This window comes from Molothrus ater, chromosome 15 (genome assembly GCF_012460135.2).
Source record: "Molothrus ater isolate BHLD 08-10-18 breed brown headed cowbird chromosome 15, BPBGC_Mater_1.1, whole genome shotgun sequence".
Classification (NCBI taxonomy): domain Eukaryota; kingdom Metazoa; phylum Chordata; class Aves; order Passeriformes; family Icteridae; genus Molothrus; species Molothrus ater.
This window is the reverse complement of record NC_050492.2, coordinates 11534272-11552508: the sequence shown is the minus strand read 5'-3', so window position 1 is coordinate 11552508 and position 18237 is coordinate 11534272. Positions and strand designations below refer to the sequence as shown.

Sequence of the window (18237 nt, the reverse complement as noted above, 5' to 3'; positions counted from 1 at the left end):
AACACAACTGACATTAAGGAGGATGTGCTGTGGCCTTTCCAAGCTGGTTGGCAGCAGTATTTTTTTGCAGATCAGATACAGTTGACAGGCATCTTAATCCGGCCACGGGAGGGTTCAGCTGGCAGAACACACCGTCTGTGCTGTCCAAGCATAATTAAATAATGATGGATCAATGATTATTAGGTTCCTTGTTGGTGTTAATTTCCTCTCACCCAAGGGCCTGACCACTCTGACTCTTGGTGCTGTATTTCTTAGTTTAAGATATTAAGAACTTAGGAGAAACTGTGTCATGATGTATCATCTTCTGTAATCAAGAGAAGCATAAATTTTAATTTCCACAATGGGAAGGTAGTTTATTTCTTGACCTAAAGTATATATATTAAAACACTTGGCCTTTCATGTAGAGACATTTTGGCATATGCGTGACAATGTTGAAATTGCAACCCTTTCCTGGAAAATAGTATTTACAGTGGAAAAGTTTGCCCCATTTAAGTTAAAATGCTTTCTAGAAAATTCAGTTTCTAGGTATGACATGGCTAATATTTCCACTGTAAAGCACTGGGTTAAAGTTTAAACACCAGCAGACTCAGGTGGAAGCATGGATGATGCTGTGTAGGAAATGATTCAGCAGCTTTTACAGGAGGAAATATTGAAAAGTTTGGGCAGGCAGCAAAGTTGTATGGTGTTCACCTTCCCGTTTGCCTGTTTGCAGTATGTACCCTTATGTCTGAAAATGTCAGTGAAAGCTGATGTCTTGACATTGTTGGATTATGTTTTTTCTCCATAAAATCTGACCTGGCACCAGGAGAAGCAGGAGATGCAGTACAGGACACTCTGCCAGTGTTGGATGTGCCTCACCAAGTGACACCATGCCCATCTCATGTCCTGCTTCTGAGGACCCCGAGGGCCACTTTCATCCCATCTATAAAGCCAGAGACTGCATTTTGAGACCCAGCTCCAGCACATTCATTCCTTAGGTTCCAAGCTGTCCCAGACAGCTCCAATTCCTATTCCCTTCTCCATCCCTGCCTGTGTTTGAGGGGTGTTTGAGGCATGGGGGGTTGTCCTCAAGTTGCTGTGTATTTTTACATCAGTTCTGTCTCCAGGCTAATTGATTGTTGCATTTATCAAGCAATACACTAAAGTAAAATCAGAAATCTGAGTTTTCCCCTGTGTCCACTTCAATCCATTCTCCTGGTGGGACATGCTGAGTCACACTCAGCCTTCTGGGTGTGACATCATGCACTTTTACAAAACATAAGGCAAACAGGCTTTCACCAGTCTGTTGTTGGCTTACCTCACCGATCACGGGACAGGGGTGACTCAGTGAGTCTCCTCCTCCTCCTCCTCCTCGAGGTCGGGGATTTCCTCCCAGCAAGTCCTTCTCCAGCTCAGACCTCGCTCTCCCCATTACCCCCAGCCCCTGCCTGGTTCCTCAGCCCCCTGGAGAAGCCATGTGAGGAGCTGTGCTCTATTCCCAGATCCACTTGAGAAGTTTTTCCTTCTGTTTGTAAGTGGATCTGGATTTTGGCATTCTCAGCATGAAGCAGTGGCTGTGTGGATATTTTCTTATGATTCCTTAGGAGTCCCATAGCAGCACAGCAACCCCCTGCCCAAACAAGTGCCTTGTTGGCCCCGGGTGCTGAGCAGCCAGCTTCACAGATGGATGTAGCAAAGGAACAGTAAAGGGAACAGGGAAAAAAAAGCTGTTGGAGTTTAAAAATTCAAGTTAGAGAGGAAAGACTTAAAAAGGAGCAATTAGCATCCCTCTGCTTTCTCTCTACACCCACTTCTGCTGGGAAATGTTTAAAAATATTTGATGAGGTTTTTGTTCTGAGGGCACAATCACCAGAAACACTCCTTCTGTCCAAACTCTTATGTTTGCAATAAAGCCTTGGGGGGAAGAAGGTGGGGTGGAGGAGGTGGAGGAGGAGAAATGTCCAATCTTTTCCTTGCAGAGGAGAAGTCCAATCTTTTCCTTGCTAACCACAGCAGAGGCTGATGGGGAAATTTTCCAGAGGAAATTTTCCCCCAAATCATTGCTCCAGCCTGAGGCTCCCATCACTGTCCCATCACTCCTGGTGAGGAGGGGAGAGTTTGGCCCCTGTGTCCCCTGGCTCTGGCAGGACAGTGTGTGGGGATGGAGGGACCATGCACAGCTCTCCAGGCTGCACCAAGTCCCCATCCGCTCAAGGCAATCCCACACACTCCTTCCAGAGGCTTCTGGAGAGGTGCAGGATCCTCCAGACGCATTGGGTCAGACACCAGTGACTCAGCCTGCTCCCATGACCTCTGCTTCCCTCCTCTAGCCCAGTGAAAAGCCTGTTCATGCCTCGGAAGCAGAGCCCTCCTTCCTCATCGGCACAGGCAGAGCAGAAAGCTGAGCAGGGAGTTTTTTGCTGTCTCATTTTTGAGGCTGAGCTTTCCTGAAGTTTGGCTGTGCCACGTCAGGTGTTTACACAGGCTCAGCAGCTCCTCATTGCTGTGGTGTGGAACTGTTAAAGGAGAAAACTCTGGCACAGTTTTTTCACTGAGAGCAGATAGGAAGAATGGGTGGAGAGCAGGCACAAGGTACAAGCACACTTAGGAGTGTCATGCAGCTCCATAAGGATTTTATGTTCCTGGAGGTGAGAACGAGATTTTTGCAACCTATGTGAATTGCTTGGGGCAAGTGCTGCTTTGAGAATCTGACTTGTAGCTTTTGCCCTGAAATAAAGCATCAATATATCAACACTTTGAAGGTAAAGTACCCTGTTGTCATTTTCCTCTCTCATGGTTTAGGAGATTTGGAAACATTTATATTGCAGTGAAGCAAGCCATGGTGATGATGTTTGAACACAGCAGCCTATAAAACACATAGAAAATGAAATAATTTTGTTTCTTGCATAAAGCAGCCTGGGAAGGATCAGGCCTAAAGATGGGCCAAACTCCAGAGCCAAGCTCTTTAGAGCACAAGATAAAATCAGCTATAAATCTGGATTACATTTTATACCTAGACCTAATAAATGTTTTCTCTTTCTAATTTTTGTAATGGCCTCAGGACCTGTGGGTTGCTGTGGGGGTGTTTCCCATGAAGGCCCCTCATTTCTGCAGCATGCTCAGCATTGCCAGCATCAGCTGTACAAAGATCATGAGATCACCTTAAAAAAAAACCCTTTTCTCTGTATTTGCCATTTGTTGAGGGTTTGGTTATCTGCAGTTCACATTTTAATCTTTGCACTGTAAAAGGACCAAAGTCCAAAACTTGCTGAAAATTTGCTCAAAACTTGCTCAAAAGTTTAAAAACAGAATAAAAGACAAAACTGGGAAAAGAAGAATGGATATCAAGAATAAAAGAGACCTTTGCAGATCTGAGAGAAAAATGGCAGGTGCTACAATTTGGCTTAGTCCCTCATTTTTTCCAAGAGAACCCGAGGTTTTTGTCATGAGAGGGTGCTATAAAGATCATTAATTTCTTCAGACTTTTATGAAGACAAAGTATAACAGCAGAAATTAGATTAAACTTTATCCTTGGGAAAGAGTCTAATTAATTGTCTTGGAGAAATTATTAATGTTCCTCTCTTCTGTTCCACTGCAGACACACCAGCTTTCCTGAGTGGTGGGAGCATTTTGCACCTCTGAAAATAAACAGCCAACATTTAATGGAGTACAACGTTTCCCCACCATCAGCTCTTACTTGTCTGCCACCTTTGGGGGCTGAGACTGCCATTAATTCCCGTGGAGCTGCTGCTGGCTCACGTTCTGATGGGGGTTGCTTGGGCAACGCTTTGTAAAATCCGGGTCAGGATGCACAGGTCCAAGTCCCGCCCCAAGGGTTTTTTTCAGCGTTCCCGAGAGTTCTGCTCAGGGTATTTCCCTGCCCAGGGCATTTCCCTGCCCAGGGATGTGGTCTGTGCTCGGCCCTGTAGCTCCTCCCTGGAGCCTGGCAGAGGAGGGAGGCAGAAACTTTTGATGCCGTCCAAAGGGCTCCCTCTGCCGATTTCCCTCCCGGCTTTTCTAACCCCCGGCAGAGGCCATTTCGAGATTTGAAAAACGTGCTTTATTTCATGAGCTGAAGGATATTCTAAGGATGCAAGACTGCAATGGGTGATCTGTGCTTTTCCTCCTAAACGAGGCACCCAGAGCACCTCGAGGCGGCCCCTGCACCTTCCTGAGTGCTGGGCTCCCTTCACTGCTCACCTCTCTTGCACACCCGGGCACACTCGGGCACACCCGGGCACGCTCTTGCTCACCTTCCCAGAAGGAAACAGCGTGGATGCCTAAGGACCCGTTTGGCAGATTTTCCTGTTCAGGGGAATTCCCATGTCTGCTGGAGTGTTGCTGGGAGCAGCTGGCTCCCAGCTCCTCCCCGCCTGCCCGGGATGGCTCCGGGGCGGCGTCCGAGCATTGCCGAGCGCCTGCCCCGCCACTCCCGCCCCTGGCACGGGCGCAGCCTCGCGGTACATTGCACCCTGACTGATCCTGGGTGCGCCTTCACACACACACAGACAGACAGATGGACACGGCCACGCACACAAACACTCACACTCAGTCACTCTCGGGCACACCCATGCACACACGGGCACACCCGGCCATACTCTGGCACACCCGGGCATACTATGGCACACTCGGGCACACTCTTGCACACCCGGGCACATTCTTGCTCACCTTCCCAGAAGGAAACAGAGTGGATGCCTGAGGACCCATTTGGCAGATTTTCATTCTCAGAAGAATTCCCATGTCTGCTGGAGTGTTGCTGGAATGGGAGATGACAACTTTCCTTGGTCAGGAATTATGTACCCATGTACAGAGCACCTGAGCTGCCTGACCTCATGCCCACTCCTAGAAACAAGTTCAGATGATGAAGGCAAATAAATGCCTGTGGAGCCTGACCTTGCAGTACAGTCTATAATGAAATAAGCTGGACCCATTAACAGAAGAAAACAGAAGCAAAATAATTTTGTAATCTGATTTCTTCTGTCCTTCACCGAGGCAAGAACCTTGAGGTCATAACCCCTGAATGCCAGGTGCTTTGGAAGAGGGATAGCGTCCTTCCAGGCAGCAGCTTCCGTTTGTGATCTGTTCTGGCATTGATTTTCTCTCAATAAACATTGGATGCTGTTTCCTTCACCAAGATTAAACATTTCTGTGGGAATGGTAGCGAGGATGCTCTGCATGGCTCCTCATCCTGCACCCCTAGCTGAGCACAGCGCAGGGGACATCCCTGTGCAAAAGTGAGCACAGCCCGTGGGGACATCCCTGTGCAAAGGGGTGAGCACAGCCCGTGGGGACATCCCTGTGCAAAAGAGTGAGCACAGCCCCTGGGGACATCCCTGTGCAAAGGGTGAGCACAGCCCGTGGGGACATCCCTGTGCAAAGGGTGAGCACAGCACAGGGGACATCCCTGTGCAAAAGAGTGAGCACAGCCCGTGGGGACATCCCTGTGCAAAGGGGTGAGCACAGCACAGGGGACATCCCTGTGCAAAGGGTGAGCACAGCCCCTGGGGACATCCCTGTGCAAAGGGTGAGCACAGCCCCTGGGGACATCCCTGTGCTGGGCACTCAGCTCCATCCAGGGGCACCACCCGTGACAGCGCCGGGACCGGGACATTCCCGGGTTCCACGGGCAGGGGAGTGTGGGGTGTGCAGCAGCCGGGCAGAGCCACAGGAACGGGCACAGCCCACACCCTGCAGACAGACGGACCTGGGGGCGTGTGAGCGACACACAGACAGACAGACGGACACAGACAGACAGACGGACACAGACAGACAGACGGACACACACACACAGACAGACAGATGGACACACACAGACAGACGGACACAGAGCGACACGCAGATAGACACAGCCACAGACTCTTACACTCATGCACGCCCGGGCACACTCTTGCACCCCCGGGCACACCTGGGCACGCCCGGGCACACCTGTGCACACTCTTGCACCCCCGGGCACACCCAGGCACACCCAGGCACACTCTGGCACACCCAGGCACGCCCGGGCACACCCAGGCACGCCCGTGCACACTCATGCACCCCCGGGCACACTCTGGCACACTCAGGCACGCCCGGGCACACTCTGGCACCCCCGGGCACACTCAGGCACGCCCGGGCACACCCGTGCACACTCATGCACACTCTTGCACCCCCGGGCACACCCAGGCACACTCATGCACACCCGGGCACACTCCTGCACCCCCGGGCACACCCGTGTACACTCATGCACACCCAGGCACACCCGGACACACCTGTGCACACTCTTGCACCCCCGGGCACACCTGGGCACACCCAGGCACGCCCGGGCACACTCTGGCACACCCGGGCACACTCATGCACACCCGGGCACACTCTTGCACCCCCGGGCACACCCGTGTACACTCATGCACACCCAGGCACACCCGGACACACCTGTGCACACTCATGCACCCCCGGGCACACTCTGGCACACCCAGGCACGCCCGGGCACACTCTGGCACACCCGGGCACACTCATGCACACCTGGGCACACTCAGGCACGCCCGGGCACGCCCGGGCACACTCATGCCACACTCTTGCACACCCGGGCACACCCGTGCACGCTCAGGCACGCCCAGGGCACACCCAGGCACACTCATGCACACCCGGGCACACTCTTGCACCCCCGGGCACACCCAGGCACACTCTGGCACACCCAGGCACACCCGTGCACACTCATGCACGCCCGGGCACACCCGTGCACACTCATGCACACTCTTGCACACCCGGGCACACCCCGGCACACTCATGCACACCCGGGCACGCCCGTGCACGCTCATGCACGCTCAGGCACACGCGGGCACACCCGTGCACGCTCAGGCACGCCCGGGCACACCCGTGCACACTCATGCACCCCCGGGCACACCCGTGCACACTCTTGCACCCCCGGGCACACCAGGCACGCCCGGGCACACTCTTGCACCCCCGGGCACACCTGGGCACACCCAGGCACGCCCGGGCACACCCAGGCACACTCATGCACACCCTTGCACGCCCCGGCACACCCGTGCACGCCCGGGCACACTCATGCACACCCGGGCACACCTGTGCACACTCTTGCACCCCCGGGCACGCCCGGGCACACCCAGGCACGCTCAGGCACACTCTGGCACGCCCGGGCACGCTCAGGCACACTCTGGCACACCCGTGCACCCTCACGCTCCCTCACTCCCTCTCCACTCTCACCCCGCCCCTCTGCAGTTCCGCACTCCCCCGCACGAGGGCGCCCTTCACTCGCTGCCGCCCCGCCCTCGGCCCCGCCCTTCGGCCCCGCCCGGCCCCGCCCCGCCCGCCCGGCGGGCCCGGCGCGGGCGCTGCGTGCGGGCGGTGCGGGCGGTGCGCCCCGCTCCGCTCCCGCTCCGCTCTCGGCTCCGCTCCCCGCTCCGCTCCGCCGGGGCCCCCGGGGCCGCCGAGGCCGCGCCGCGCCCGGGACATGCGGCCGCCCCCGCCGGCGAGGAGGCGATGAGGCTCCGCAGCGGCACGGCGCTCACGCTGCTGCTCGGCTGCCTGTGCGCGCTGCTCTCGCTCTCCTGGTACGGCGCCTTCGGCGGGCACAAAGGTAAGGGGGGCTCGGCCGCCTCCGCGGGGACCCGGCCGCCGCCCCGCCGCCGAGGAGGGGGCGCGGGGACTCCGCGAGTCGGCCCCGGCTGGACCCCGGGATGCGCTAGGGATCCAGACCCGGTGAGCATCCTGCGGGAGCTGGGGTATCCCTAAGGGCAGGATCCTGCTGGAGCCCCGCGGGTGCGGACTCGGCGGGATTCTGTGCGCCCCTGGACCCGCGGTACCCCCTGGTCTCCACGGGACCGTGACCTGTGGAACCCCTGGAGCGACTGCCCGTGCCCAGCTGGGCGGGAGGTGCCCCAGCCGGGGGTCTCTGCTCGTCCAGGGGTGCCCACGGAGGGTCGGGGGGCTCTGGGGTGATGGGCGGGCTGTTGTCCAAGCCAAGCGCTTGGCTTGGCTTTCGTTGTTGTGCTTCTTTGCACCCCTGTGCTTATGGCCAAAACCTTCATGGGCGATGGGAGCCAGGTGAGTTAAATCTGCGTGGTAGTGCCAGCAACTGGGGGGAGCTCTCAAATGCTGGGGGTTCTTTGGGCAAACTGGTGAGGGGAGATCTGAGCATTTCTGCCTTCTCTGCATGCATCTCTTGTGGCTCCATGCTGAGTCTGGTAACTTCAGGGGATGTGGGACAGGTGTGACAGCTGTGGCTTCAGCACACTCGCCGTTGGTGCTGGCTTTGCACTGAGGAGGCAGCTGCAGAGCAGAGGTGCAGGGCCCTGTCCCGCCGAGGCTGCCGAGGAATCCTGTGCAGGTGGTTACAGAGATGCTTGCTGCTGGTTTTTCCTGAAAACACAATAGTTGCTTTTCTCCACCCAGTCTCTCATTCAAACAGTGCACTGGACTTATTCTAGCCTCGAGGACAATTCTGAGAGTCACTTCTGAATTGTGTCCCTGTACTGTGTATGAGTGTGTAACCTCCTACACCTGTGGTAATCACTCAGCTCTTCCAGTTCCTGCACTTTTAGAGGTCATTAAAGGTGTGTGGTCTGACCAGCCAGGCCTTGACTCTCTCCTCCTATTGCTATAGAAGCATCTCTCCCTGCCACAGGTGAGAAGCAGCTTCTGCTGAGCATAAGCTGTGACTTGGTGGATTTGCAATCCTGTGGTACACCATGCACCATCACAAGGTGCAGCTGGCATGTAGTGCAAGTCCAGCATCAGGGCTGGGGCAGCTCTTGGGGAAGGTTTTTTGGCTCTGATGGGCAGGATGACATGAACCCACCCAGCCCCTTCCCTGGCAGCAGGCTCGGAGGGCCTGGGATTTTGTCCTGGCAGCTGCAGGTGTCTGACAGGTGGCTGCTTGGCTTCCTCTGCCTCATTCATCACTGAAGGCTTTCCTGCTGTGCTGCTAAGGTGATTTAAATCCCACCAGAGCTGCCTCCTGCAGAGGTTTGTGTGGTGGGTGTATGTAATGCCTGGGCGCTGCTTCTGTACCAATGGATTGCTTTGCTTCTGCTGGTGATATTTTTATCACCACTGGACAAAATGTTTATTTATTACTGGCCAAAATGTTTGCATACCCAGGTGTTGCTGTTGTGCGTTGCTTTCAGACAGATGTACTAGACTAGTAGTTGTGCAGGGGCAGAGGAAAGCTCTGAGAACTGCCCCGTGGTTACCACTGAGCAGAGGCTTTGCTTGCAGCTTCCTCTCATAAATAAAGCAAAAGCAGCGTGCAGTGCTGTGTGGGCTCCGAGCAGCCCCTCCTGCTTCCAGAAGCAGGGTGGCCAACCCCACTAGGCACTCTGTGCTGTCTGGGCTGTGTTGTCCTTTGACACACTTTTATTTTTTAGCAAGCAGCTTTTCCCTGTGGCTCATGCAAGTGCCAGAACAGCCCCCCTGGGTACCCCTGTCCCTGTCCCTCTCCGGGATGCGCGTGTTCCTCTGGCAGCAACAGATTGTCAGCTGCAGTGGCCACAGCAGGTCAGGCCAGCACGGGTGGCTGTGTCAGCACAGCAGGTTTCCAGCTATTGTGGACATTTACCTATCAGACCCTTTTTCAGTACAGAGCTGGAGAAGACCTTGAGAGGTCATTGAGTCCATCTCCTGCCCTCCGCAGGATCGCTGATAACCAACCCCTTCCTGACAGATGTTTGTCTTGTTTGTTCTTAAAAACCTTCGATGACAGGGACTCGTAAGCTCCCCAGACAATCTGTTTGACATTTAGCAGCCCTAATATTAGGCTTTTCTTATGATTTGTACAGAAATGTCTTTTTCTTCAGTTTAGTTTCAGGATTGCTCTTCTTTTTTTCCATCTGTTTGGAACAGACAGAAAAGTTCCTTCTATCCTTCTTTGCAGCAGGCCAGTAGATATTTGGAAGTTGCTACCATTTCCCTTACTAATACAGATCAAACCACACTGGTTCCTTTGATCACTCTTTTTTAGGTCATGTATTCTTGCTCTGCAGTTGCTCTTCTTAGTCTCTTCTGGACCGTCATCCTTGGTGAGGGGTGATGCTTAATGTGGGTTAAAGGGCTGAAGTTGCTGCTGTATTTTTGCTCAGAGGATTAAGTGTTACTTCATACCTTTTACAAACAATGATCCTGTTTATACATCCCACTGTGTGTGCTTTTCACTTTTGCCATAGGTGACTTGTGTTTATTTTTTCATCCCATCACCCCTTCAACTGTTCCTCTCCAGATGTTGTCCTGCTTTTCATTCCTTATCTTGTGTTTGCCTGGTTAATTATTCTTACCAAATTGCATTACCTCACACTTGTCCTTCTTGAACTGAGTCTTTTTTTTTTCCAGAATGCATCTTCTAAATTATCAGGATTGTTTTGAATTCTGATCTTGTCCTCCTGCATGCTTGCAGTCCCTCTCAGCTTGGTGTAGCCTTCCAGGGCAGTTAGCCTGTTTTCTCTGCCATCAGCCAAGTTGTGGATGAAAACACCAATTGGTGTTGGATCCGGGATGGGTTCCATTGGAAAGTGCTTCAGTAGAGCCCCCCAGTCTGTGCTCAAAGAGCAGTGCCCCATTCACAGGTGGTCTTCCCAGCAGTGGTGGTCCCACCTTCAGGCAGCTCAGGCCAGTCCCTGCATCCCTGGCTGTTACGGGCATGTCCCATCAGACATTTCAGAGGTCTCTGAAATCTTTGTTTCTTCTCCCCTTCCTGCAAGCCCTGACACCTCGTCACAGAAAGAAATATGACAGGTTTGATGTGATTTGTTCTTGATGAACAGAGGTTATCTTTTGCTGAAGTTCTCCTTGTCTTCTAATCATTTCAACTGAAGTTAAGCTGATGGTTCTATAAATTCTTGCCTCCTTATTCCCATACCTGTATTTTTCAAAGATAGGCTTTGTGTTTGCCAGTCCTGTAACATCAGTCATGCCCTGTGAGTGGAGACTGGAGACAATTCCCAGTGCTCCTGAGTTGCTGATGTTGTTGAGTTCTGGGGAAGTCTGGCAAGGTGTCCTCATTGCCTCTAGTGGGGAATAATATGATATTAAAATGTAAGGCATTGCAGAGTCTGCTTGTCTTCCCACTCTGTGTTGGGAGGAAAAAACAATTAATTGAAAGAAAAAAAACCAGAACAAACCATCTCTAGAGCTGCTTTTCCGAGACCAGCTCAGGGCTTGTTTACCTGCTAATGGTGTTCTGCTGTGCTGTGGTTATTAGTAAAGTTTTGACCTCATGGTCTGCAAAAACAGATGCTGCCTCTTTCCAATTATAAATGGGGTTTGAAATAGTCTGCTGGAGTGGGAAGAGAAGGGCAGCCTCAAATAGCACAGCCACTCACCCAGGCAGCAGGTGTCCAGCATCACGTCCTGTTCAGAGGTGGGCCACGTGCTGTGCGTCATGGTGGTGGGTGTCTCGGCCAAAGTCTGATATTCTCTCTTTGCTGATTTTAGATTTCAACGTGGTTTCACTTCCCAAAACCTGCCATGCAGAAAGCTCTTTTGTAACCTGGTGTCAGGTGTTGGATGTGTAGGGCTTAACTGTGGAGGATCAGGCTTCAGGAAGGTGCAGGCGGGTGTGGGTGCCCAATGTGGGGCCTCCAGGGGACTCAGGACTTACTGAGGGATTAGTAAAACCAAGAAGGTTTCATGACTTTAGGTGAATCACAAATACAGATGGGATGAAGGCAAACAATTTAACCTACCAATTAAATTGTTGTGGTTTTTTTCATTTCCAGTGGTGAAAACTGTTCAGTTCTCATCCATAATGTTTGTTCTTATCTTGACTGGCTGACCAGCTGTGTGCTGTTTATGTGCTTCTCTTTGCCCTTTGCAGCCTATGCCAGAGCCATAGATGCTGTGGGACATTTTGGGTTTAAGTGTTGGCATTTGATTTTTAGTTGGACTGGAAGTTTTAAATCTTGTGTTGAACCTTTTAGGAGACTCCCATTGGAAATGCTCTGTGTAGAGGTTGGCATGATACCTCCTCAGTATGGCTCTGTAGCTCAGGGCAGGCTCTGTACTCATGTTGCCTGTGCAGGCTTCCCCTGGCAAGTTTTTTTTCTGTCAACTTTTAATGATTTCTAGTTACTCACTGCCAGCCAGCTCCTGGCATCCATTGTAAACCCTCAACTGCAGCCAACTCTGTACCTGTAGGTTTGGCCTGCAAAGTGGGGTTGCTGTTTGCTGTGGTGGCTTCACACCACTAAGATCAGTTGTGACTGTGTGGTATTTTGGATGCTCACCTTGTGGGAACTGTTTTTCCTGTGGAAGTTGTGGAAATGCTTCAGAACATGTGCAGAGCTCCTTGAAGGACTCACCACACGCATCCTGGCTGGGTGTCTTGGTGCAGGTCTGAGCTCGGGGTTTCTCCCTTGGTCTGTGAGTGTGGTGAGGAGCAGGATGCTGGGTTTGGTGGCTGTGGGGCACTGGCTGCAGCGTGGATGTTGCTCTGGAGCAGCAGGGAGGGCTCAGGCAGCGGCTCTGTAAGGAAATATCGCTTGTGCAGTGCCGTGCACAGTGGGATGCTCTCCTCACTGGGGGTGTCCTTTGTGGGAAGCAAACTTTGTCCTGGAGGGATGTTCCTCTGAGTGTGTTTACAAAGTCTTCTTCTATAGTGCATAAAAGCCATGAACACTAATCCGCTCTGGAAGCAGCAGAGTCAAAGCTTGATATTGTTAAATATGAGCTGTGTCCTGCGGCATGTGGGCTTACCGCTGCTTTTTCATTTCTGTTGCCTGCACCAGCTTGACTTCAGGTTTTTGTAGTTTCTTTGAGGTCTTGGGCACTGCCTGCAGCGAAATGGATACGAGTGAAAGCCCTGGTTTGAGCTGGGATCACTTCACAGCAACCCTTGCAAACGTTTCCCAGTAGGAGAGACACCAGCAGGAGACCCAGCAAGTGCTTTTGAGGGCTGAGGAGGTGCAGGCAAGGACCTGGCGAGGGAACCATGGAGTTTGGAAATTTGTCATTAAAATGCATGGTGAATAAAAAGGTGTGCAGGAGCATTTCTGAGACATTTTACGTGGCCTGGGTGGTGCTCAGCAGACATTGTGTGAAATTGGTGGCTGGAATGCAGCAGCATTTGTAAAATTGCCTCACCTGTGACTTGAACAAATTCATCCCAAGAGTGAGAGGCACTGTGCAATCTGTTGAAATGCATTTATTAAAATAAGTTGTTCATTGTCTGGAGTCACCTGTGTATCTGTTTTGATTTTTTTGCAGTTTTTTAAAAGCCTTTAAACAGGGCTCTTTGCCTGTATTGTGTGTGCAGTTGCTGTGTCCCATTGCTGCTCCCACACTAAGAGCTGTGGGTGTGTGATGGAGTTGAAGTTACAAGGGCTCTCTCTTAACCTGCGTTCTCCAGCATAGACTTGGATTCATGTCCTTGCTGTGCTGTGTCCCTCCCAGTCTTGGAACAATCAACTGCCTGGTTTCATGCCTCAGTTCCCATCTGCTCTCTGGGGACAGTGGCATCTCTTGTCACAGGGCTTTGGAGGACACTGCCACGCTTCTGTGACAGCAGGGTCTGTGTCAGTGCACGGGAGAGGAGGAGTCAGAGGAGGTTAACACACACCCCCCCCCCAATTACATCAAGTACTTCTCTTGGTTTACTTCTTTTGCAGAACAAAACTCATTTGCGATTCCCTTTGATTCATCTAAAACAAATCATTGATTTGTACTTATATCCTGAATGTTCATTGATTATTCACTTAGTGTTTAATGTAAAACACATCTGTAGCTGGCTAGTTTAAGTGAAGCTGCCACTCATCTCCAGAAAGCCTTGAAGACACTAAGTGCTGGAGAAATTGGTTTAGCAAGGCTGCTGCAGGTACGCTTGGATTATCCATGGATCTCCCTGTTCACAAAACCCAAACCAGTCACCAAAGGACCAATTTTTCTGTTTGTGGTATAAAGAAACACAAATATCCCTACTGGGGTGCCTGGCTCATCCACAGCCACCAGGACTTTGAAGGAAGCCCTTGAGGATGAGCCACCTGCCTAAAAATACTTGGAGATGATGCTTAATGTTCTAGGTGAAGATTTTCCATATGATTATTGTGCCAATTCTAATGTTCAAGTTTTCTTTTTTGTAAGACAGAGATCAAGAGGTTGGGAGATTGGGTGGTTGAAGAGGGCTGCTGTGGTGGCAGAACTCACTGGGCAAATTAAAGGATTGTGGAAAGTATTAAAATAATCAAAGAGCTTCAGCGGAGACGGGCAGGTTAGCATTGTTAGGAGGAGAGGCTTTTCAGGGAGGGCTGATCAAGTATCTGCTTAGCAGCTTCCTGATACAGGCAGAGGATTGTTGTCTTTGATGGAGGGAAAAAAAAAATTCTGCCTTTTCCATTTGAATTGCAGCATAGGGGGCTTTTTATTCAGCAGTGCCCTTCTTGGGTTTATTTTCGAGCTTATGTCAGGCTTCCCTTTCAAAGCAGGAAAGTCTGGGAGTGGCAGATTCCTGTATTAAATAATCTCTTTCTGCATTAATTGTGTCACTGGCCAATTCTCCTTCTGTTTTTGTCCCGGTGTCAAGTCACATTTGAGTCTCCAGGATCAGTGCATTAGCATGGATGCATCTTTAATGCACAGAGACAGCTCTGTAACTCTGTCTTCTCTCCTGCCTGCCCCTGCCTTGCCAGTGTTTAAATATTCTATCCCTCCTGTGTTACATACAGGATAAATGCTTACCTAAAGGTTAATCTGTATTTTGAAGTGACTAGACATGCACACAAAACTGTCTTTGATGCAAGATATTTTAATTTCTGCTTATATTAAAGTGGACAGCAGTAGTGTTAAAATGTAAATCATTAGGCTTTTAAGAAGCTCCTGGGCTAAAATTAATCTCCACCTGTCTTTTATGTTCATGATGAGTTTTGTTGCTTTGCAGTGTCCATTTGCTTGTAGCTATAATTGTCACTCTGGTGGCTTAGGAGTTGCTGGTAGTGGGATGGATGCTGAACTGTGGGAAGAGCAAGGTGCTGGCTTATGTCAGTGCTGCTGTTTGGTCCATACCTGTTCATCAGTGAGTTTTTAGACCATCTCGTTCACATTTTCAAGTCTGCCTTAAAGCACTTAGGTTTTTCTTCTCTCCTTGCAATGGCAAGAGCTTTCTGGAAGGTTCAACCTGGAGACCCTTTTTTGTCACTCACTGCTTGTACTTACATGGCAGCACATCCTCTGTGTATTGTCAGTGTTCTGAGGAAATGTCATGGCTAAGGGAGGAGGCCTGTGGTACTAATAGGCTGTGTAGCCTTTAGAAGCTCTTGTAAATAATCAAAGAAACACTTCCAGTCCTGAGGAATTAGCTCCTTGAAGATCTCTGTATGTATATTTTGTATAGTGAAAACATGTAGTGGTTTAGTTAAAGTGTAGTAGTGAGGCCAGCCCTGCCAGTACCAAGAACTTCATACAGAAGCTGGAGAAGATTTCTGAGGGAGAACTAAATTTCTTTATGCCTCCCCAAAAGACAGTCAGGAGAGCAGAGCTGCTGCACAGTGTCCCCAAGGAGTGTCCCCACGTGAAAAACAACAGCAGTGTTTGTGTCTTTTGCTGGGTGAATGGATGGATCTGGTGGTGGTTGAGCTCTCTCAGACTCAACCACAGACAAGTACCTGTCAGATGAATTATTCAGTTAATGCTGGCAGAAGTGTTGGGGTGGTCTCCCCTCCCTCTGCTCTGTGCCCAGACTGTGATCTTTTACTTCTATTTGATCTTGTCTTTCATGTTTTAACTATTCCTTTTTCGTGCCATCTCTCATTGCGCTCTCTGGAGCTGACTTTGATATCATTTCTCTTTGTCTTCTATTTCCCTCAGTTTCCTCCCTTTCTTCTTCCTTTGATATTGTAGAAAATGACCAGGATGGAGATCTTCCCAAGTCTTCCCTCTCTTAATCTTGACCAGTTCAAGTTATTCACTTTTTGAAGAACTTTACCAGGTACTTACCTGATAGCGTGGCTTCGTTAATGCCACGCAATGATTTTGGGTAGAAGCTGGTTTAGGCTGCCTGGGATGAAGATGGTGCTGGTTCTTGTACTGAGTTTCAGGGGCTGAGTCCATCTGGGTCCCCAGTGGTGGTGAGGCCAGGCCCAGCCTCCAGGACAAACCATCCTGACCCCAGAGTGAGGATATGCCATGGAGATGTTTCCACAGGTGTCACGCGTGGGGTGGCTGATGCTGATGGGCAGCAGAAGCTCATCCTGCACTTCACATACAGAGCTTCAACTAAATTGAAGGAAAAGCAAAAATTGTGTTTAAAAGGAGATTAATTTGCTAACTTTGAGGAGTGAAAAGTATTTAAGAAAAAAACTGGAAATGCAAATTCTGGCTGAGCACAAGATCTGTCATTTGATGGCTGAAATTCTCCACTTTGTTGTGCCAGTGAATCCACATTAAACATGTATTTTCCCTGAGCTAAAGAGCTGACCTGGGTGGGGGAGGTAAGTACTCAGAGTGGTGGATGAGCATAATTAGGACATGGATTGTGGGTTGGCTCAGTATAGATCAGTTTGTGTTTCGTTAATGTCTGGTTCCACCCTGTCTGTCTGTTTTATTGGATTAATTTATTAGTTTCTGAAAGTGTCTCTCCAGTGAGCTAAAATATCTATTTACTGTAAGTATTTGGTTACCATGAAAAAGTGTATTTGGCATGTGTTTGGCAAATATTAAGTACTTTCTTCTGTTTCTTTTGCAATTTAATCTTCTATTTATCTTGGGTATTGATTGCTGAAGGCCTTGGTAATTATTTGCTGATCTTGAAAACAATGATTTTAGAGGCTCGAATTACTTTTGTAATATTAATCATTACCTTGGTGTGTTTGCTTTAAAGGATGGGGTCCCTCTGACAGCTCCAGGGTGGACATTTACTCTCTGAAACATGCTGCCATCCTAAAATAACAAAATCATCACTGGTGTTTTGTTCCCAAAACTAAACAGATACTTGCAGAGATGCAAACCTGGCAGTTGCAGTCAGCTCATTAATTCGCTGTTCCTCTTGATGAGAGGAGTGGCCAGATTCTAAAGTCAAATAAAAATACGGTTGTATTCGGTTTCCAAATTAATTTCATGGTGTGTTGGTCCCAGCTCTGGTGCAGGGCTGGTGGGACGAGGGGTGGCCCCACTCTGGTGGCAATGGAGCTCTGCTTGGGGGGAAAGAAGCCACACTCCAAAGGGTCTCACACTTGCAAGTGAATGTGGTGCCATACAGAGGCACATCTTGCTTTGGGGGAAGGTGAGAAATTGAAAAGTCTCTGCTGGGAGCTGAGTAATTGGCACCTGCTATTATTGTGTCCCTCCTCCCCCTTTTAATAACTTGTTTATAGAGATACCTCTCCTACAGATCTCGTTACACAGCCATAAAGCACGATTCTTTAAAAAATACATGCATTCCTATTCATGTCAGGTCTGAATACCCACCCCATTCACATTCCTTGAGGAAAGGGATGGTGTTTGTGGTATCCAGGCATCTTTCCTCACTGCTGCTCAGAGTCACAGCTGCCCATGAGGAGACAAGTTGTGTCCTTGCCATACCTGGATGGAGATGTAATTCTTCCATTAATACAAAACCTGGCAGGCAGTTAGAGTGGCTGGGAGGGGAATTTTGTCTTCTTGTTATTTTAGGCCTTGAAGCAAGGGGTTGTGTTGGCTGTTTGAGTGACGTTGGCCTGATCTCCAGCAGAGCTTGCACAGTGACATAGATTGCTGGAGAGCACGAGAGGCGGCGTTTGGCATTCACCCCTGGGATCTCCAGTGCACTGAATCCCACTTCCTGCTCATGCATCAAGTGATATGTTTAATTGGTTTTAACAGTTTCATCCTTGTTCTTTTATTAGTGGATCGTGGTGCAAAAGGAAGCTGGGAGCGTTTTTGGATCCTGTCCTGGGTAATTTGATGAGTAAGTCTTGCTGAGCTTCATCTCTCTGCAGGTGCCGTGATGCATCTCCTGCAGGGGATGCAACGGGAAGAACGTCTCCCACTCCTCCTCCCAAACACATATGTGGGGAAAGAAGAGGAGGAGAGGGCAAAATCATGTCCATGGCAATTATTTTCTGATTCTTTTCATCACCCTATAGAACAAGAATGATAAGGGGAGCCTCAGAAAAGAGGGCATTCCAGCAAGCCCTGGCAGGGATGTAATCTCTTTTCTTCATACTGAGGTATAAAGATAATTCCAATCGGGTTTGAAACAGCGGATGGCAAATAATTCTTGAGCAATCCGCTTATGGTGTTCCAGGATGCGAATGAAAACCACTAATGGGATAAAGAAGGATCTAGATAATTATCTCGACTGCATTA

At 50.2% G+C, this 18237-nt stretch overlaps 1 protein-coding gene across 1 annotated transcript in view; it reads left to right on the top strand.

The window, feature by feature from the left end:
* The first annotated feature begins 7312 nt into the window (after positions 1 to 7312).
* Positions 7313 to 18237, top strand: part of MGAT4B (alpha-1,3-mannosyl-glycoprotein 4-beta-N-acetylglucosaminyltransferase B) — a 50780-nt gene continuing 39855 nt past the window's right edge. The window contains exon 1 of the mRNA XM_036391846.2: positions 7313 to 7549. Coding sequence (XP_036247739.1) covers positions 7453 to 7549 — 97 coding nt within the window. The 5' untranslated portion in view covers positions 7313 to 7452. The remainder of the gene's footprint in view (positions 7550 to 18237) is intronic.